The 22,404-nt window shown below is 37.1% G+C and overlaps 1 protein-coding gene across 1 annotated transcript in view; it reads left to right on the top strand.

Annotated features, from left to right (window-relative positions):
- smurf2 (SMAD specific E3 ubiquitin protein ligase 2) overlaps nt 1–22,404 on the top strand; it is a 110,358-nt gene that overhangs the window by 50,025 nt on the left and 37,929 nt on the right. The window contains exons 2-6 of the mRNA XM_008116381.3: nt 3,408–3,446; nt 4,808–4,916; nt 12,382–12,515; nt 12,965–13,030; nt 21,881–21,965. Of these exons, the coding sequence (XP_008114588.2) occupies nt 3,408–3,446; nt 4,808–4,916; nt 12,382–12,515; nt 12,965–13,030; nt 21,881–21,965 (433 nt within the window). The remainder of the gene's footprint in view (nt 1–3,407; nt 3,447–4,807; nt 4,917–12,381; nt 12,516–12,964; nt 13,031–21,880; nt 21,966–22,404) is intronic.

Raw genomic sequence — 22,404 nt, 5'->3', positions numbered from 1 at the left:
GAAATTGAATCCTGAAAAAAGCAAGGAAACTCTGAGCTGTCTTCCTGAGCGTTAGTTTTGAGTGCCATATTCCATCAGTGTTGACAATACGTCAATAAGTGTTTAAACATGGACATGTGCAAATTGTCAATACTGTTCTTTAATTTCAGAAGCAATATTTTGAAATAGTTTTCAAATTTTAAACACACCTCCCCCAAAAGAGTTCATTCCAATCAGCAGTGTAATTGGAATGCAACCACAGTCTGGAGGAGGAAAAGGAATTTTTGGCAAGAGGCAGCAGAGCAGTTTGTCGATTTATTCAGATTATACAAAATCTGGGGAGAAGTCCATTTAACTTCCATTTTATTATTTTAATTGTTTTTAGAGTGGAGGATAAGACAAGCTAGTTTTAATTGGTGTATATAGCGATACAAGTTCTATATTGGAATATTTATGTCTTTACAAATTGCATAACAATACTTATATTGCTGGAAAATAAGAAATATATAGATAAAATTGTTAAATATCGTATATTTATTATCAGTATGACACAGTAATAGCACCATTGTGTTGTATTTCTGTAACTGAGATGCATTTTAATGTTTGAAGGTATTATATAAAGAATGTAATTATTTAAAAAGTATCATTTGTAGAAATACAATATTGAATAACTGTATAAATTATCAGGTATAGTGAAATTACACTTTTCTCCATCAGCTCTAAAGCATACACTTTGAGAAATAAGTGCTGGCTTTCTGTTCAGTACTAATAATGTTGTAAACCAAACTAAAGGCATCATAAGTGACTGTGAATGCCCCCCTACCTATTTTAGAAGATCAGAAGACACACAAACTGAAGGCGTTACGTGGTTCTGGAGAATAGGGCACTGAAAGATGATGCATCCAGCCTCATCCTCTTTGCAAGGCATGTGCCAAAAACCACGTGTGGCAAGATGTGGATTCTTGTCGTATTTATAATGTAGTTGGATGACAATGTAGGGTTATTAGGGAGAATTTCAGTGAAAAAAATTAATGTTTAGCCAAAATTATTTTTTTTGTTTCAGATAATAACGGTTTTGACTAACAGTGTGCCATTTAATAAATGGAAGAAAAATGTATCAAAGTTTATATGGCAATAAAAGAAGCTGAGATTTAAAATAAAGTTATTCAGGATGCTAAAGAAAGAGGAGAATTTGGATTACCAAATTTAAAAGTTTATTTTGCTGCATCTTGTTTAGTGTGGTTAAAAGAATGGATAAAATTGAAAAAATTGAGATTTTAGATTTAGATGGATATGACCTTAGGTATGTGTTATGTTAAGTTAAAAGTGAATGCTGATATTAATAATCATTGTGTGAGACATGTCATTTTGAGACTTTGACAGAGATACAAACCAAGGTTATATCTTGAAATACTTTGTGGGTTTGATTCAAACTTTTTGTAGGAGAGAAGTGACAGCTAGAGACGAATTGATCACTTAATACCTTTTATTGTTTGTTAAGGGTCAATTTAGAATTAAGACGAATGATAAATTGGCCTTTCAGGTCCATTTGCAGTGGTCTTTTATAGAGAAAGTATGAGACATTTAAAGTTCACAAGATAAAACTATAAAATGCAGGTCTCTGAAGCTCTCCTCTCCTCTTTCTCTCCTCTTTCTGAGGCAAGGCAGTTTACAAAACCTGGAATGAAGTTCTTTGGCAAAAAGATGAAGGAAGGAAGATCCAGGGACCTCCATTTCAGGTTTTTTAAATTGCCTTGCTTTGAAGGAGGAGGGAGGAGGGAAGACTGGAACTTCAGAGATGTTCATTTCATAGTTTTTAAACTGCCTTGCCTTCGGAGAAAGAAGGAAGGGAAAATCAGCCCCAAATGACTCTGCAGTTTAAAAAAAACCAATCAGAAATGGAGATGTTTGTTTGAGGCTGGACCCTCCCTCCTCTCCTTTTGGAGGTAAGCCATTTTATTAAAAAAAACAACAACAGAAATTGGAAAATCAAAAGGCAGAATTTTTCCTCATGTAATAGCTGCACCCCCCCCCTTTTCTTTTACAAAAAAGGAAAAAAGTGCAAGTATTATGTGATGAAATATGGAATTTTAAACCCCTTCCCTAGCAATCCATCTCCTCACTTCATACCTTCCACTGTCAAAGTTTTAACCCCCCCCCCCCCCCCCCCAAGATCCTATGAAGAACTAGTGTACAGGGCCTAAATAGAAATTGAAGTATTCAGGGATTAATTGGTGCAAGGAAAGCTGAGCGGAAATGGCATTTAAGAACACATTTGTAGTAGTATTTACCAGCTTATGAACAACCCACATTTCCAAAATACATATACATTATAAGCAGCATAATATATACTAGTTGTATTCAAATTCTGGAAGTCATTTTGATCATTTGTTCACTTTTAATTGAATTCTCGTTGACTCTATCTTATTGCATTTCTCCTACTGATATTATCGGTTGAGATTTGAAAATTCTGTAGTTGTGTGTTTTGTGATATTTGTTTTTCTTTCCTCTTTTGCACACCTAGCTAAGTATCTTCAACTGCTCTAAAAGATTTTGTATATTCTACCAACACTTTATTCCCATGTGCCTAATGAGGCCACTGCTTATCTAGCTGGCCTTAGAAAGGAGTTGTTAGTGTAGTTACAAAGACAGGTCTTTTATAGATTATTATTTGTTGATAACCGCAGTACTGTTGACTTAATTTTTATGTAGGGAAGTATTTTCAAGGTGGTGTGCTCAGAAAGTAAAGGAGAAAGAGCCTTTACGTAACCATAAAGCATACTGCAAACCCCTTTAGTTGTGGATCCTTGTATGCTACATAATTATGTTTAAACAGATAAATAATTTCAGTGTACATATGAATTTATTTTAAGTATGACCACTTATTCAAGAGTAAGCATGTGATCCTATGAATCTCTCTAGAAACAAGACACATTGAACAATGTAGAATATGTTTCAGAGTAACTTTATGCTGTCAATTGAGCTGAATAAAAGGTATTGAGAACTCTCCAGAAGGAAAAGGTGGTAATTATTCGGTAAATTGATGTTTCTCATACATAAGATGGACAGCAAAACTCCATGGGAACTGAACCATTCCAGACAGGAAAAAGACTAGTATTGAAACAAGACCTCAGCTGTATATATAGATTCTTCTACCATAAAAATCGTTACTGCTGAAAAAGCCCTCCCTGTGAAGACCCATTTTTGGGGACAGCCATTTTGCAAATAACCTAAAGATGTCACTTAGATAGTCCACCCCTATGTGGTGCATTGTAGATGGTCTTCTTTATACTTCCCTGCTGTTACAGAAGTAACAGCAGGGAAGATGTATGGTTTTTTTCTGTAAAATGCAGCTAGCCTGATTGATGTTTGGCACATAAATCAAAGCTCAGATTTTTATTGTGTGTCTTGTTTTGCTTTTCTTACAGTTCTCTGCGCAAAAAATTTGGTCAAAAAGGATTTTTTCCGTAAGTATTCATACATCTTTCCCTTCAGTTCACATTAGTTCTCTTCACTGTCTAATTAGTCATACCATTAACCTCTAATATAGACAGAATCACTATGATTTTTAGAAAGAAATAAGTCCAGTTAAATTCAAATATTTTGATGTGTGGATAGTGTATCAATATTAGTCAGTTTTGAATGTAAGATTCCTTAACTCTTATTTTTCTGAGAATCTACTGGTATTGTAATTTCAAAGCTATGATCCAAAGAGCTTTTCATATACAGTAGAGTCTCACTGATCCAAACTAAATGGGCCGGCAGAAGCCTGGATAAGCGAATATCTTGGATAATAAGGAGGGATTAAGGAAAAGCTTATTAAACATCAAATTAGGTTATGATTTTACAAATTAAGCACCAAAACATCATGTTATACAACAAATTTGACAGGAAAAGTAGTTCAGTACACAGTAATGTTATGTTGTAATTACTGTATTTACTAATTTAGCACCAAAATATCACGATATATTGAAAACATTGACTACAAAAATGGCTTGGATAATCCAGAAACTTGGATAAGCGAGGCTTGGATAAGTGAGATTCTACTGTACCATATATTGCACATAATTCCACAAACATTTTTGTGGTGCATTATTGTTTTAAGAAGCTCTCAGCCAAATGACTTCAGAAGCTCCCTTGAGTTCAAAAATCCAAATAAAACTTGGAGATAGTGATGTAAGGTAGTGTTAAAGGCTCTTGTTTTGGATGTAATCTCTCGTGTATTACAGAATACTGCGAAATTAGTAGTTGGTATATACATTACTTATTGACCAAAGTTTAGTGTGTGATTACATAATTAGATGTATCAAAAGGTTTCCAGGTGTCTGCTACAGAAAAAGTATTTTAAGATATTTGAGTTGTGAGAAGAATTGCAAAAGACTAGTTTTCTTTTAATATATACAGTATGATGACAGCCTAGTGTGTCTTGGGACACCCATGCCATGAGGCAAAGTAAACAGATTCTGGCATGCATGTTGTTGTAATGAAGAAATGTAAAGAGAAATAAAACATTTCCTTACCAAAAAAAAAAGTGCTGGTGGGTTTCTCTTTGTTTTGGAATGTTGCTTGAAACTACTGATGTTTCTGAGATTGAAGATAGATTAATATTGAGTACATCACTAGAATATGAAATACCTAAAAGTTTCTCAGACTGAACCAAGCTCCTAGTATCGTGTGAAAGCACTCATACAGTTAACTGAGTAAAAGTATCAACTTGGAAGTATTAAAATGCTTGGCTTACAAAAGCCAACAAATGACAATCATTCATAACTGAAATTATATAATTATACTGTCCACCCTATTATGTATTTTTCCTCCCTTCTGACAGGGCTTCCTGACCCATTTGCTAAAGTGGTGGTTGACGGATCTGGCCAGTGCCATTCAACAGATACTGTGAAGAATACCCTTGATCCAAAGTGGAATCAGCATTATGACTTGTAGGTGTCTATAGGGTGATTAATATGTAGTCAAACTTTAAGTTGGGTATTCATTAACAGAACAGATAAATGTTTATAATATTCACTCTCCCACTTGAAATGTGTGCAGTACTTTATTACCTATTTTATTTAATATATACACAGTTTGCCTTTTTTTAAGCTAAGAGCAATAATGCTATCTAGATCTCAAGTTATGTTTTTCATCTAACTACAAAAGGTATTAACTGAGGAGGTGAGTATTTTTATTTTCATGATAGTGAATAGTAGAGTAAAATTAAAATTTGGGCTTTCTTTTAAGCTGTGTCTGCATGTGTATGTGCCTTCAAGTCAACTGTTGACTTATGGTTACCCCATGAATTTCATAGGATTTTCTTAGGCAAGAAATACCCAGAGGTGGTTTGGCTAGTTTCTTCTTCTGAAATAAAGCCAACAGCACCTGGTATTTATTGGCACTTTCTTGTCCAAGTATTAACAAGAGCTAACTCTGCTTAGCTTCCAAGTTCAGATGAAATCTTGTACTTTTAGGAAATGTAGATCTGCCACCTCATATGACCCTTTTTTCTCATTATATTTAAGAAGTGTTTTTTTCTGAAAAAAAAGTTTGTATTTGTTATAATGTTGTCTTGCGTGTATAGAACAATTGAAATACGTCTGGGTTGATAGCCAGCATGTTTGAGTGCTATGACTATGACTCTGGAGCTCGGGGTTTAAATCCCTGCTCAGCCTTGGAAATTCAATTGGTGACCTCCTCAATGTCAGCCTCTTTTCAGCCTCCATGGAAGATCACAGTATATAATTTTGAATAAAACTTCCCAAGAAAAAATGATGATATTGTTGCCTTAGGGCTGCCATAGGTTATAAATGATTTGAAAGCTCACAAGAACATCAGCTCTGGGTCAAGGGTGATGAAATTACTATCTTCCAGAAGTTGTTGGAGTCTGCCTCCCATAGCTCCTCCATGGTCAGTTGTTAGGGATGATGGAAATCTTAGTTTCACATTATTCCAACTGCTGCTCCAGATAAGGCTGCCAACTTCATAGCACTCAATTTTTCTTACAACATGTTCACTTCTACTCATAGTAGATTCACTTTCACTGGTCACAGTATGCCTACTTTACCACTTCAGTGGTAAACTGCAGGTACTCTTCAGATACCAGCTAAATATATAAATTTGTATTTCCGTTAAACCTTAGGTAGGAACTGCTTCTTGTGACCTAATTTTATGTGACTCTTGCTCTAATTTCCAAAGCCCTCAGAAACCAGTCAGTTCAGACATCTGACACAAAAATAATCTGTTCCTCCCACTAAGAAAGGAGATAGAGAAGTGGTTGCAGTGAGAGTTCTTTAAAAAGGAGGTGTCAGGGAAAGAAAAAGGCTTGCCCCACCCATGTTCATTTCTGGTTTGGACCATTTCTGTCTTTGCCTATGCCCTGTACCACCATGTATTCACTGACAGTTTATCCTCAGGGAGACCTCTTGATCTTAATTTTAAAACAGGTGGAGAACTCATTTTTAACAAAAAAAATGCAGTTGAGATTTTACAAAAATGCTAACTTTGAAAGAAATGCAAATTGACAGCTCCCTTGATACATTTTGCACTGTGGGCAACTTTTAAGTCATTTTCAGGGTCGATCCCACAAAGAGGACATTGCAGTAGTCTAATTAGATGTTTTCAGTATATGAACTACTGTGACTAGGTTATTCACATCTAAGAAAAACCATAGCTGAGTTGATGCAAACCAAAGTCTGCTCGGGCCTCCTGTGAGAGAATGGATCTGAAGTACTCTCAAGCTATGGACTTACATCTCTTTGGGAGAGGGGGGAGTTCAGTCTTTTCTGTGGTAGTTCATGTACCTAGTTCCATGCACCATAAGCCTCCATCTTAATTCTGTTTTTTCATTCACTGGCATTAAAAATAAGTAAAACAAAAATAATTTTAGTTTGTTAGGTAAGGCTGCAATTTTATATGCACGTGCCTGGGAGTAAGTTCTTTTGAGTAACTTTGTTTAGTAATCAGAGGATTTTGTCACATCATTTCCAAACATTTCTTTTAATACAACACTTTCAAATTTACTTCGCTATGAGCATTGCTTTCCTTTCCCCAAAAGACTAGAAAATATAATAAAGCTAGAAAGAAATTTTCTGCAAAACATTGGTGATTAATTCTGCAGTCTGAAATTAATTATTTGCCTTCTATCCTGTTCTGAAAATACCTGTATAATGGATGCTGAAGGCTCTATAATAATGTTTACCTTAACAACACAGTATTGCATGGGAATGCTGGTCTTTGACTTATGACACATTCATTGTTACAGGAAATAGTTTGCATGCCAACGATAACAGTGTCTCAGTGGCAAGGTGCCCACTTGGTCTCTTTGCCTGCAGATCAAGTAGATGAAAGAGGCAATCATACAAAGTTTTAGAACAGATACAATATAAAATCCCTTTCATTTTCCTTTCTCCTGTTTTAGGATGAAAAAAGCTGAAGTAGTTTTGCAAGAAAATGTAAATTGCTTGGGAAAAAAAAACATTAAAATATTCACCAGCCCTCAGGACATTCATTTTGAAATGTATTTATTGTGTTGCATTATAGGTGGCATAAGAAATAACGTGGCATAAGAACTACGGCAGTTTCTAATGTGAGGTTCCATGAGAGAAAAGAGATGGAATTTGTCTACAAACTATTATTCAGGGAGTGATGTTCAATTTAGTGTTCTTTATGTTTTGTTATTAATTCCCCCTTATTCATCATTATTGCTGCATTTTAATTTTTCTAGAGCTCTAAGAATTTTTGTGCTAATTTTAGTGAAGTTTTAAATGCATGGTGTAAGATAATATCAATTAGATGTTGGAAACAGAAACCCAGATTATATAGAACTTCGGTGACAGAGGATTAAAAGAAGGCTTTTTGTGAGTGTGCGCTTGGTTCTGTTCTCTGGTGGTGTCATATCTGATGAAGGTAGCATTTTCAAGAGAGCTTTTTCACCCACTTGTTGCTGTTTTCATCCCTCAAATAGAATCCTATTTTAGAAATTTATAGATCACAGATTTCTGGTTGGGTGTAACAGAATTAAGTATTTCTTCTGTTGAAAATCAGATGAAACAAATATATTGATTTTCTAGACTTGAAAGGACAGTAAGTTTTTATCACGCTTACTCACAAAAACACAGGTTTATCTCTTGGTTGAGTCTCTCTCTCTCTCTCTCACACACACACACACACACACACATACTACTGTTGCTGCTGCAGGTCACTTTGCTGGGAAAGTAATTTTCACTCCATGCTCTTTCCATTGATCTTAAGCAGAATTGTTGGGACATTTAAGCTTTCTATAGCATCATCACTTGGGGTGAAAGCAAGGGTTAAATTGGCCCCTCTCCCAGGATTGTTGCTTAATGATGCTAGAATGGGAGCAAAACTAACTCCACAGTCAAGCAGTGTTCCTTAGGAGTGCTGGGAGGAAGGAGAGGCTTTAACATCATCACTCATCTAGCATTTATACTGGGAAAGAGGACACACTGAGATTACATTCAATATATGACCTCTTTTCTTAGCACACCTAACATTTTGCTAGAAGTAAACCACAGGAGGAGCATCCTTGAGTGCCCTGTTTCTCGGCAGAGACAGGCTTGTATTAGCTTATTCAGCAACTGTAAGACCGGGTGTTTAGAATCATAGAATCATAGAATAGTAGAGTTGGAAGAGACCACATGGGCCATCTAGTCCAACCCCCTGCTAAGAAGCAGGAAATCGCATTCAAAGCACCCCCGACAGATGGCCATCCAGCCTCTGCTTAAAAGCCTCCAAGGAAGGAGCCTCCACCACGGCCCCGGGGAGAGAGTTCCACTGTCGAACAGCTCTCACAGTGAGGAAGTTCTTCCTGATGTTCGTTCAGGTGGAATCTCCTTTCCTGTAGTTTGAAGCCATTGTTCCGTGTCCTAGTCTGCAGGGCAGCAGAAAACAAGCTTGCTCCCTCTTCCCTATGACTTCCCTTCACGTATTTGTACATGGCTATCATGTCTCCTCTCAGCCTTCTCTTCTGCAGGCTAAACATGCCCAGCTCTTTAAGCCGCTCCTCATAGGGCTTGTTCTCCAGACCCTTAATCATTTTAGTCGCCCTCCTCTGGACGCTTTCCAGCTTGTCAACATCTCCCTTCAACTGTGGTGCCCAAAATTGGACACAGTATTCCAGGTGTGGTCTGACCAAGGCAGAATAGAGGGGGAGCATAACTTCCCTGGATCTAGACGCTATTCCCCTATTGATGCAGGCCAGAATCCCATTGGCTTTTTTAGCAGCCGCGTCACATTGTTGGCTCATGTTTAACTTGTTGTCCACGAGGACTCCAAGGTCTTTTTCGCACACACTGCTGTCAAGCCAGGCGTCCCCCATTCTGTATCTTTGATTTCCATTTTTTCTGCCGAAGTGAAGTATCTTGCATTTGTCCCTGTTGAACTTCATTTTGTTAGTTTTGGCCCATCTCTCTAGTCTGTCAAGATCGTTTTGAATTCTGCTCCTGTCTTCTGGAGTGTTAGCTATCCCTCCCAGTTTTGTGTCGTCTGCAAACTTGATGATCGTGCCTTCTAACCCTTCGTCTAAGTCGTTAATAAAGATGTTGAACAGAACCGGGCCCAGGACGGAGCCCTGCGGCACTCCACTTGTCACTTCTTTCCATGATGAAGACGACGCATTGGTGAGCACCCTTTGGGTTCGTTCGCTTAGCCAATTACAGATCCACCTAACTGTAGTTTTGTCTAGCCCACATTTTACTAGTTTGTTTGCCAGAAGGTCGTGGGGGACTTTGTCGAAGGCCTTACTGAAATCCAGGTATGCTACATCCACAGCATTCCCTGTATCGACCCAACTCGTAACTCTATCGAAAAAAGAGATCAGATTAGTCTGGCATGACTTGTTTTTGGTAAATCCGTGTTGACTATTAGCAATGACCGCATTTGTTTCTAAGTGTTCGCAGACCACTTCCTTAATGATCTTTTCCAGAATTTTGCCTGGTATTGATGTGAGGCTGACCGGACGGTAATTGTTTGGGTCGTTCTTTTTTCCCTTCTTGAAGATAGGGACCACATTTGCCCTCCTCCAATCTGCTAGGACTTCTCCCGTTCTCCAAGAACTCTCGAAGATAATTGCCAGAACCTGTTTGTTTAGAACCTGTTTCTGCTGAGAAACAAGGCAGGCAGTGAAGACTCTCCTCTTATGTGACAGTGAATGCATATTGCACATTCCTGACACATACATACATTCCTCTCTGTACATATGCACATGGTTTGTCATTAACAAAGGGTGCAAGACCAAGAAATTTGTACCAAGGTTTTGCTTGTTAACTACTATCAAATTGACTTCAACCTATGGCAACCTCATGAATGAGGGACTTCCAGGTTACCATATAGACAGCTTTACTGAGGTCTTTCAGACTCAGGAGTATGGCTTCCTTAATTGAGTCTATCCACCTTGAATGCGTCTGTAGAGTGATATGTAAATAACCATAGCTTTGGAAAATTATGAAAAAGATAAAGGAAAGAAGGAGCTTTTTTAAAATAACAAGTTAATTTCAGTCTTTATTTAAAAATAGAACTTTGTGGCTCTGATTTTATGTTGGTATGATATGAAGAAGATGCAAAATGCCAAACAGTATACTTTCAGTCTCCCTGCTATACTTTTACCTGCCTTTAGCTACACTAAATGAAGGCAGATAAAAGATGACAGACCATTTCCAAAGGCGCTCAGCTCAACCATGAAGGAAATGTTCGTCCTCCGTAAAAAAAAATTAATCACACTATGTAACACAACTTTTATTCCTGGGTTATAAATGTCATTTCCTAATTGGTTCTATCATAAAAACATGGAAAAAGTTTATTAAACTGCAAAGACTTTGTTTTTGCAGGACATCTTATAGCATATTTTGCTATAGTTTTTCAATGAATATCTCGTAGCGTTCCAACCAATTGAATATAGTTTGTAACAGACACAAAAACAAAGTTTCTGGAGTATAACAACTACTTTCGAAGTAAGTATCACACAATTAAACAGGAAATAGCACTTTCAAACCAGGATCATAATTTTTTTCAATTTCTGTACATAGTGTCATTTGGCAAGCGAACTTTGTGTTGGTTTTTACACTTGATGATGGAGTGATGTATCTTTAGCAGTTCTGAAGTGCTCTGTCTAGGTCAGTGGTTCCCAATCTTTGGGCCTCCAAGTGTTTTGGACTTCAACTCCTAGAAATCTCAGCCATCTTATCAGCTGTTAGGAATTGTGGGAGCTGAAGTCCAAAACACCTGGAGGCCCAAAAGTTGGGAACCACTGGTCTAGTTCAAGGAGCTTTAATTGTTTGGTATAGGAAGTTCTAAGACTTACTGAAAATATTGTATTGATTTGAAAACTTAATTATATCTAATTTTTATATTAAATATATTAACTAGACTCATTGAGAAAAGCCCTGTAGTGAACCTATGTCTTTTTTCCATGCTTCTAGCACGCTATAAAAAGTTTAGAAAAGCAAATGATGAATAGAATCTGAACATTATTTCAGTCTTTCACAAGCATCCTTTTCTTTTTAATGTTATCAAACTGGTATTGCCAAAATATGATCTGTTAGAACTATATTAATTGTTACGTTTATGTTTTACTGAAAGCAAACTCTGTACTAGTCTTAATATAAATATAATGAGAGCACAGTTTTCATTTTCTTCATAATAAAAGGAATGTGGGTACAGCATAATGATTCCCCGCTGTGCTTGTCAGCTGTCTGTTTCTATATGCCAGCAGTCATCTGAAATCTTCAATAATTTTGCTAAATGATGACCTGCATACAATAAAAATGGGGTGGAATGGGAGCAAGTGTTACATGAACAGCCGTTGTAAGTCTTGAGGGATAGGTCAGGATTTTTCTTTTCAAGCCCCAAGAGCTTAATTTAGAGTTAGATAACTAAAGATGTACTGCAACGGTTGGGGGAGGGTGTGTAGAAAATGTAAATGGGTGAGTGTAGGAGGGTGTGTTTTAGTAAGTGGGATAGTTGGATGTTTGTACTGACAAGGGAGTATGTAATGGAAGAAAACTGCTAAACATCTCTCATGGAGACCCATAATTCTTACATTTTATAATCTCCCTCCAGGATTAAACACCCAATGATATACCAGTCCTTTTCCTTTAGACATACTGTCATTGTCTAGCCAAAGGATGTCGGCAGTGCTTGATTTACGTAAGACATTCTGAAAAGCTCCTTTGAAATTCCTTCGTGTCAATTCTGTTTTACAAATAAATTACTTGGGAGTCTTTTGCCAATCTGTAGCATGCAGTTCCTGTGAATCTGACCTCTTCTGCCAGAGGAAACAATGTTTACTCTTCTTATACTCAAAAATATTTTGCAATTGGGAACTATGTTGCATAGACTGTCCAAAGCATGCAGCCAACCTAATTTGTATTGCTCTGATTCTTGTCCTTTTTTCAGATATATTGGGAAATCAGACTCCATAACAATCAGCGTATGGAACCACAAGAAAATTCATAAAAAGCAGGGTGCTGGTTTTTTGGGTTGTGTGAGACTGCTTTCCAATGCTATCAACCGCCTTAAAGACACTGGTTGTAAGTAGACCTAATGTGTTGTAATAACCTTTTTAGAGAGACAGTTTCAGATCTGATATTATGTGCAAGCTTCTTTCTGTGCGTTGGGCTTGCAAACAAGCATGCATTTCTGCCATATAGTGCATTCTAGAAATGTTTATCTTATGGCTGGGCAAATTGTGGTCCTGGGACCAGATGCACCAGCTCAGATTGTTTTTGGAATCCTTGACCCTTCCAGAATTTTCGGATAGCCCTTTTTGCCCGGAAAAGGATAAATAGTCACTTTTGTTAAGTCTTCAGATTAAATAATTCAACTTTTAAATACATTTGACTTCCTGCCTCATTTAAAACCAAAACTTATCCCGCCTGGAAAAAATCCAAACAAACACTGAAATAGAGTTCTATCCATTATAGTTAAGTATAAGAATTGTACGTAGTAGGTGGACACCTGTTTTTCTTTGTATTTGTAGATCAGAGGTTGGATCTGTGCAAACTTGGGCCAAATGACAATGATACTGTTAGAGGACAGATAGTAGGTAAGTATTGGTCTAAATGTGTTCTTGGAGCAACAAAGTTTTAGTATTTGCATTTTTAAAAATGGTGTTGTATAGAACTGTTCCCCAGTTACTAAGGTGAATTTGGTTCTTGTTAAAAGAATAACAGCGGCATGACCATGGTCAGTTTTGGCAGAAACCCCTCACGGATATTGAAAGACATAGTTTTCATAACCTTGGAGTTGGTAAAGGTGGTGATTAGGACATTTATGGTGTGGTTTTGACTGTGGCTTCTACCAATGAAACTCAGAGAGAATAAGTTTATATAGCTGATCTTTTTTTTCTGCCTCCCTTGTACCCCATTGCAATGGTTCCATAATCCTATGAAGTAGATTTTTTGGAGGTACAAAAGGATTGCATAGAGGAATTGAAATCAGTGAACAAAATAATCGTTTTGCAAACATACACATCAAAGAAGTTCATGGGGAAAACCAGTTTGCATTTTATAGAATATAGCACAGCCATTGATTGTGTAGTTTATGAAAAATGGAAATCACTGGAAAGAAACCTGTGTTCCTCACTTGAGTGTCCCAGTGTGTAACCTGTACTCAGGACAAAGGGCTACTCCAAGGACAGAATATGAAGAAACAGAACAGTTTCCAGTTGGCAATGGGTTCGGGCATTTTTATTGCCCTATCTGTTTAATTTGTACACTGAATGTGTCATACATAAAGTTGGACTAGACTTGTAGGAAGGAAGTATGAAAATTGGAGGAGATGACATTATACTTCTAGCAGAAAATAACAAGACTTGGAACAACTATTGAAAAACATCAAGGAAGAAAGTGCAAAGGCAGGTTTACAGTTGCACATTAAAAATAATGACCACAGATTATTTACATAATTGTAAAGTAGACAGTGAAGACATTGACATAGTCAAAGATTTCTTGTATCTTGGCTCAGTCAGCAATGGAGACTATGGGCAAGAAATGAGAAGATGATTAGGACTTGAAATAGCAGCTATGAGGGAGCCAGGCAAGATCTTCAAGTGTAAAGACATCAATGAATACCAGTTAGGGTTGTCTATCCCTATATATGTCTAATTTCTTTGTATTGTTGTGAAAGCTGGACAGTGTAAAAATAGAAACGAATCATCCTATTTGACATGTGATGCTGAAGGAGAGTTCTGTGGATACGGTGAATTGTCGAGAAACAAATAAATTGATCCTTGAGCAAATCAAGCCTTACATCTCACTGGAAGCCTAGGTGACTGTACTGAGACTGTCATATTTTGGCCATATCACGAGAAGACCTGATTCACTAGAAAAGACAATAATCCTTGGGAAGGTAGAATGTAGCAGGAACAGAGGAAGACCATGCAGTAGTAGGATTGACCCAATCTACTCAGCCACAGCTTTAAGTCTGAAAGTCCTGAATATTTATTTATTTATTTACAGTATTTATATTTCACCCTTCTCATCCCAAAGGGGACTCAGAGCAGATCACAGAATACATATACATCAAAAATTCAATGTCGTTATACACTGACAAGACAGACAACTGTACATAGATAGAGATATATATAGAATTTCTCATCTTCGACATCTTGTAGGCTGTGCTCTGTTCAAGAGCCACGGAGGGTGGTGGTGGTGGGGGGGGGGGGGGAAGAGGGTGCTATCGCTTCACTTTACCTGCCGATTGAATCGCTGGCAATTTCTGGCATTTCCATATGGGTGCCTTAAATACCTCCCCACTTAAGCAATACCTATTTATATACTCACATTGCTTTCAAAACTGCTAGATAGACAGAAGCTGGGCTAAAGGCCAGAAGCTCACCCTGACCTGGGCTTTAAACTGTCAATCTTTTGTTTGGCAAGATTTACTGCAGCTGGCGGTTAACCTGCTGTGCTAAAGCTCAGCCTGAAATCATTCTATTGCAGTTTCCCTGAAATCATTCTCTTGCAGATCAATGATGCATTAAGAATGATGAAGTCAGGCTTGGGATCCCGCAATAAAGATACCTACCTGTGGCTGTTACTGCATGACTATCAGGCTGTCGTGCTGTTGGTGACGGCTACTCAAAATACTCAAAATTCATGGGATCCCCCTGGGTCAGTTGACTTGACAGCAGTTTACAACAAAGGCAGAGATGAGGTTATGTCTAGTTCTGTATATATAAAAAAGACTACTTCCTTATGTATATGAATGTGGGTTTAACTAAAGCAAAGTAAAGCAGAATAACCCATAACTTAAATGAGATTTTAGAGTAATCTGTTCCACGTACTTGTATGATCATTTAGCATTATATAGAAAACTAGCTGTGCCCAGCCACGTGTTGCTGTGGCATTGTCTGGTAGTGTTGGTGAGAACTTGTTGAAGTGGTGATTTTGAATGTCTGTTGTATGGTTGTCTTTATGTTTAGTATGCATTTGGTTGTTTGTGTACTGTGAAAGTGGTGAGGGTGGAGGGGGTCTATGTTCCTGTGTAGTATTGTATAGTATTTATACGTTGTCCATGTGTTGTGAATGCTTGGATTGTGTCCTGCTGCATAGTAGAAAGGGTTGGGCTGGATGGCCCTTAGGGGGGTCTCTCCAAACTCTTGGATTCTATGCTTCTATTATTATTATTATTATTATTATCATCATCTTCATCATCAATATTACGTAGAGGCTGGATGGCCATCTGTCAGAAGTGCTTGGATTGTGTCCTCCTGCATGGTAGAAGGAAGTTGATCTGGATGATCCTTAGGGATCACTCCAAACTTTAGGATTGTATGATGATGATGATGATGATGATGTTGTTGTTGTTGTTGTTATTATTATTATTATTATCAGTAGTGGTAGTAGTATTGAGAGGCTGGGTGGCCATCTGTTGGGCTTGCTTGGATTGTGTCCTCCATAGCAGAATTGGGTTGGACTGGATTACCACAGTAATTATTTCATATTACAGTAGAATCTCACTTATCTAACATTCACTTATCCAGTGTTCTGGATTATCCAACACAGTCTGCCTTTTAGTAGTCAATGTTTTTGTAGTCAATGTTTTAAATTCATTGTGATATTTTGGTGCTAAATTTGTAAATACAGTAATTACAACATAGCATTACTGAGCATTGAACTACTTTTTCTGTCAAATTTGTTGTATAACATGATGTTTGGTGTTTAATTTGTATAATCATTACCTAATTTGATGTTTAATCGGCTTTTCCTGAATCCCTTCTTATTATCCAACATATTCACTCTACTGTATATTTATACAGTATGTTTAGACTCTACTGTATATTTATAATCTTATATTATCTGCTTAGAACTGGATTATATGAGGCCCCTTCTACACAGCTGTATAAAATGCACACTGAAGTAAATTATCTGGCAGTGTGGACTCAAGATAATCCAGTTCAAAGCAGATAATATAAGATTATAAATGGGTAATATAGCTGTGTGGAAGGGCCTTGAGTCTACACTGCCCAATAATCCAGTTAAAATCAGATAATCTGTAACTTATAGGCAGTGTGGAAGAGGCCTGAGGCCTAACTGTGCCTGTCCCCTGGGCTGAGTAGGTTGCTAAGAGACCAAGTGGGCAGAGTTTAGCTATGTAACTGGCAGCAATTGGATAAAACACAATTATTCCTCTCCCTCTAATTAGGACTTTATTTTTCTTTTCTTTTTGTTGTATGAACGTAGAGGCATGGATGAGGGGTTGTGTTGCCAAGTTTAGTGTTTCTGGGATGTGTAGTTTTGTTATTTTGTCCTAGGCCGAATTTTTTTTTTATCCTTTTATATATATATAGATAGATGTTGACTGTAGTTGCTGAGATTGTAGCATTAGGTTTGCAGTTGATGTCCTACAGTCAGAATACTGGCATGTTTTCGGTTACAATTGGAAACCAGTTTCTCTATTATCTTTTGCTGGATGGATGCTCATTTTGGTCTAGACATGAGCTTTCATTTCCAATCTAAACAGGATTAGGAAAAGCACATTAATCTTAATGCCACAGAAACCACAAATAAAGTTATGTGTTCAGTTTCATTCTTGACTCTCCTGTTTATAAAGTAAATAAAGCTACTTAGGCTTTCACATGCTGTCTACATTTGATTTTTATAGTACTTCAGGCAGAAAAATGGCATATTATTCTGTTGTAAAAAGAATTCCTTACAATATGGAGTGTTACCAGAACAAGAAAGATTATCATTTTAGATAACGTGCCCCTATTTTACTGGAATTGTAAACTGCATGCAGCATATCAACTCTTCTTATTTCTTTAGTATTGCTTTGTTTTGTGTAAACTATTACTTAAAAGCAATGGGCCACTTCTAAAATATTTCAAAACAGTTGTGTGCTACAAAACTCAGGCTAGGGAAAAGTGCAAAGTTCATTTTAAAGTGCAAAGTAATCCAAGATTATTAGAAAACCACAATTTAAATAACTTAGAAGCACTGCCATAGTTCTGCTTAGTATGAGTACTTAAAGAATGGGAATGACTTGCTCCACAGAACGGGGAACTGTAGCCTGTTTGTGGAGGCCGGAGGCTGTCTGTGTGAGCAGACACCCATGCCACAAACACACATACAGATTTTCATTTTATTATGTGTATAGATGAAGAGGGAATAGAAATTTTCAACAGGCTGCCACATCACAGAGAAAAAATGTTACATTGATAAGTGTCAATAAATTATCTGGGCCCAGGAGAGCTGTCCATACCACAGAGACTATATGACAGTGATGTCATATAGTGTTTTGGATTTCAGCTCCCAGAATTCCTGGCCATTGGACAAGCTGACCAAGGCTTCTGGGAGTCGGAGGCCTGAACCACTGTGAGCCCACAAGTTTGACACCTCTGCTATATGAGCTTCCAGTGACAAAAGTAAATCCAAACGTTTCCTGCAGATTAAAATTTGATTCTCTAAGAGGGAAATACCCATGTAGAATATGATGTTTCTTGGGGGGGGGGGGGGGTCTGTCCACAGAATCTCAGGAGTATCAAGAGTGAGTTGCCATTTATTGGCCCTTACCCATAACATTATTATTGTTTCTGGGTATTATTTTAGCATTTTTGTTGCCTCATTTCAATCTCATGAGGAAGAGAGATAACTTTCTTAAGTATAGTGGTGGTCTTTCATTCCAAATCTTCAAATGCTTTCTTTCATTGCCATAATCTTCCTGATAAAATAAAAATTTCTTCCTGATAAAAAGCACTGTGGGGCAGTGGCCTATTGGATCCAGTAATACAAATATTGTGCTGAATGTGAGACACCCCCCCCACACACACACACCATGAATCTCTGGAATTAGTTCTCCAGGCAGAGGCAAACCTGTATCCCTGTGCCATCCAGGTTTGACACTGAATGTTGGCTGTTAAGAAAGAAACTAAACTCAGCCATGAGACTTGCCCAGAGGCGTTCCTCTGCTCTGATTCAAGCCAAGATGTTGACCCTTAGACAGAAATATAAAAAACTTATAAAATTAAAGAAAATAAATTATGCCACCGCAACTTGGTCTGGACTTGAAATAGCAGCAAAGAGTCATAATTCAGCTATATTTTGGCATTCTGTAGCCGAAATATTAAAGGAATGGAGATTTTCACCTGATATACCAATCTCGGCTAAGGAGTGGGAGAATTACTATCAAGATTTATTTTCTCTAACAGAACCTGTAGAGAAACAGCACTTAAGTAGTGATTCATTATGCATGGAAGCCCCTCCTCCCTGGTCGCCAGTTTCAGAAAAAGAGATACAGTACAGTGTATGATTAAAGGCTTAAAGAGTGACAAAGCACCTGGGGAAGATTTCTTACCAACCGGATTATTTAAAAAAGATCCTGATTGGTGGGCTCCTCTTTTGGCGGGCTTCTTTACACATATAAACAATACCTGCCAGATTCCAGTTGTATGTAAGTTGGCAATAGTGGTTCCCATATATAAAAAAGGGAATTAAAAGGATCCCAGTAATTATAGACCCATTAGTTTAATAGATATTGTATCCAAAATTTATGCTAGGTTCCTATTGAGCAGAGTTGAAAGCTGGGTAAGCGAAAAAGATATCCTTGCAGAAGAACAAGCAGGTTTAGACAAAATAGATTTACCATCAGTAACTGTTTTATTCTGAATCACTTGATTTCTAAACACGCCTATAAGGGGAGACACTTGTATGCTGTCTTTATTGATCTCTCTGCAGCATTTGATACGGTGAACAGAGAAGTGTTATGGAATAAGTTGTTTGCCCTTAAAATTGAACCTAAACTGTTGCTACTGATCAAAGCCTTATATACAAACACCTGTTTGAGAGTACTGTTTGGGGTAAATGGAGCTATGACAAGCAGGATCAATACATATAAAGGAGTAAGACAAGGGTGCATTTTAGCACAAATATTATTTAATTTCTATATCAATGACCTGCCTGGAGTAATGAAGGACCCTGTAGCTTATATGCCTAAAGTCCTAAACACATTCTAAAACTCGTTGTTTTATGCTGATGATATATTACTATCACATTCACAAGTTGAACTTCATAGGTTGTTAAGACTCAGCTTCTATTGCCAAGATAACTCTCTAATAATCAATAAATCAAAGTCAAAAATAATGGTGTTTGGAAAAAGACAGCATAGAGATACAGGTGGCAATTAGATGGCGAGGTAATAGAACAAGTGAACACCTTCCCTTATCTTGGAGTAACTTTCTCTGAGACTGGTTCTTGGACTTTTCATCACCAAAGGAACGCACTCGGAGCAAAAGCTTGCCTGAATCTAATACTTAAACTAAAAATGCATAGCCACCCAGGTACTCCAATCCTGGTAATTAAAGTATATAAAGCTAAGGTTACACCTATGCTTTTGTATGCAGCAGAAGTATGGGGTTTAAATTCTGTCTCAGTAATGGAACAAGCAAAATCTCTGCACTTGAGAAGCATATTGGGAGTAGATAAAAGAACCTCAGCTGCTGCAGTGAGAGCTGAACTAGAAATTTATGCAATCCAAGCACAATCTAAACTTAGAGCATATAATTACTGGTGTAAAATCAATGTAATGGAGCCCAATAGACTCCCAAAATGGTGCCTATTAGAACAGATAAATTCCCAACTACAGACCTTTTGGATTACGCAGTTGACAAATTACTTAAGAAGTTGTGGGCTCCCTGTCTCCTGTGCCTTAAGTGATCAAGTAAAAAATAGTACTATATAAAGAATTTTGGACATTGAAGCACAAAACGATATAGCCACCTTCAGTAAGGTGGCCAACCTAAAATGGCTGAGTCGATATAAACATACTTTCCAAATTGCCAACTATCTAAAAATCCAAATGCCAAAACATTTTATAGAGGTATTCACTCGAGCTAGATTTGATCAGCTTGAGACAATGGTCAGATACGGGAGATTTAACAGCATCCCTTACAATGAATGGATTTGTATTTGCGGAACACCTGAAATTGAGGATATAGCACACATATTATTTGATTGTAAATTGTACCAGAAGATGAGGGACTTGTGCCTTGGTTCATATATTAAACAGACAATTCATTGGGAATCCCACATCAGAACAACATATTTTATGTGTGGCCAAGACCCAAAAATAACATATAATACAGCTCTGTTTTTTAAGCAGAGCAATACATCGGAGAACTACATGCGTGGGGCTGATTGGGGTAAATTGTAGGGGTGATACGGAAATGTGATGTATATATTCAGTTTTATCATATTTATTTACTGTATTGTTATAAGTGTTTTACTTAACTTACTATATGGTATGTAAGCATGTTTTATCAAGCCTTTTTGATACTGTGATTAGCCTAAGGGTTAATCAATAAATTTGCTACTACTACTGTGTCATCCAGCCTTTGTTTAAAAATCTCCAGAGAAGGAGACACACTCCAAGGACGCAGCATATTTCACTGTTAAATAGCTGTTACCAGCAGGTTCTTCCTGATGTTTATGTGGAATCTTTTTTCCTGCACTTTGAGTCTATTGCTCCTTGTTCTAGTCTCCAGGTAGCAGCACTCTCCACTTCTCCTGGTGTTTCATTATGATAGCTTGAGCAGTTTGTCTTGTCAAAGTAATATCTGAGTTAATCACGACTTTCATGTGTGTGATTTTTTTTTTCAAAAAGGGACGCTCTCAGGTTTGGGAGCAGATGCTACAAGGTCATTTTGCTTTTTCTCATTTGTATTCCATATTGTATCTTCATTTACCCAACTTCACATTTGCTTCCCCTATGGTGTTGCTGTCCTTTCAGCTTCCACAGGGTCCTCCTTACTCTCCTCCCTGGGCAGATTGAACTAGCTGTGCTTAGATACCTAAGACAATTGTTTTATTTAGTTCAGTACTAGCTTGTTCAAAATAGTGTTACATTATTTTAGGATCACTTAAATTACCTTGCTTGTGTTGGTGGAGAATGATAGAAAATAGCTGGAGGAAAGCACCACTCCACAGTCAGGTGCTTTTGGTAGATAAAGGAGGTGATTGTTTTTTGTATATCTTTATCAAGGCAGAGTTTCAAAGGTTTCTCTCTTTCATAGGCTTAAAACAACTTGTTAGATTATAATCAAAATATATGTTTGATGGAGTTAGCTACATGCTTTAGTGTAAATAAAAGTTTCAATAATGTGTTATTTTAGCCATTTCAGACTAAAGTTGTTTTGAACTTGCCTCTATTGAAAAACGTCTGCCGTATTTTTAAAAAAACCTGCTGATGACCTTGTAAAGATACTAGCAAATCTGGGATGGGAGTCATACAACCAACCTGAAGTCGTCGAACTGCAACTCCCAGTAGTTCAAATCAGTATAGCCAACAAAAGGAATATAGGAAGTTGCAGTCCAGCAGCATCTATACATTGTTTTCTAAATATAGTTGCGATTTAAAGTATATTGCAACCTTTCTAATTTTGATTTCTCTTTTTTAATAGTAAGTCTTCAATCTAGAGACAGGATAGGCACAGGAGGGCAAGTTGTGGACTGCAGTAGACTATTTGACAATGATTTACCTGATGGGTAAGTTAACATTTTGAAAGCAGGAACAATACACTCCAGAGCACAAAAACATTAGTGTTAAAGCTAATCAGCAATCACTAATGCCAATTTAGAAACTAATTTGTTCATGGTAATCGTTAAAATGTTTTATACAGTATAATTTCATTATCTTAATAATGTGTTAGTAGTATCTTTTAAAAAATTAAACACTGAGAGTTCACCATTCCCAAATGTCATAAAAAAGCTAAATAATTTGAAACATTAATCCTTACTCGACCCATTAACATCATTGTTAGTCCATGAATCAAATCATTCTTTTTAATTTCAGTATTTTGAATAATTGTTGTAACCTATTAATATTAACTAATTCTTTTTAAGCTCTGAAGAAGAAACTTGTTTTCTTTTTGGATCATATACATTTGTTACCCTTTTCTTTCTTTATTATGTAAAAACAAACTTG

The sequence above is a fragment of the Anolis carolinensis genome, chromosome 2 (genome assembly GCF_035594765.1).
Source record: "Anolis carolinensis isolate JA03-04 chromosome 2, rAnoCar3.1.pri, whole genome shotgun sequence".
In the NCBI taxonomy this organism is placed as follows: Eukaryota; Metazoa; Chordata; class Lepidosauria; order Squamata; family Dactyloidae; genus Anolis; species Anolis carolinensis.
This window is presented reverse-complemented; position numbering and strand designations above follow the sequence as displayed.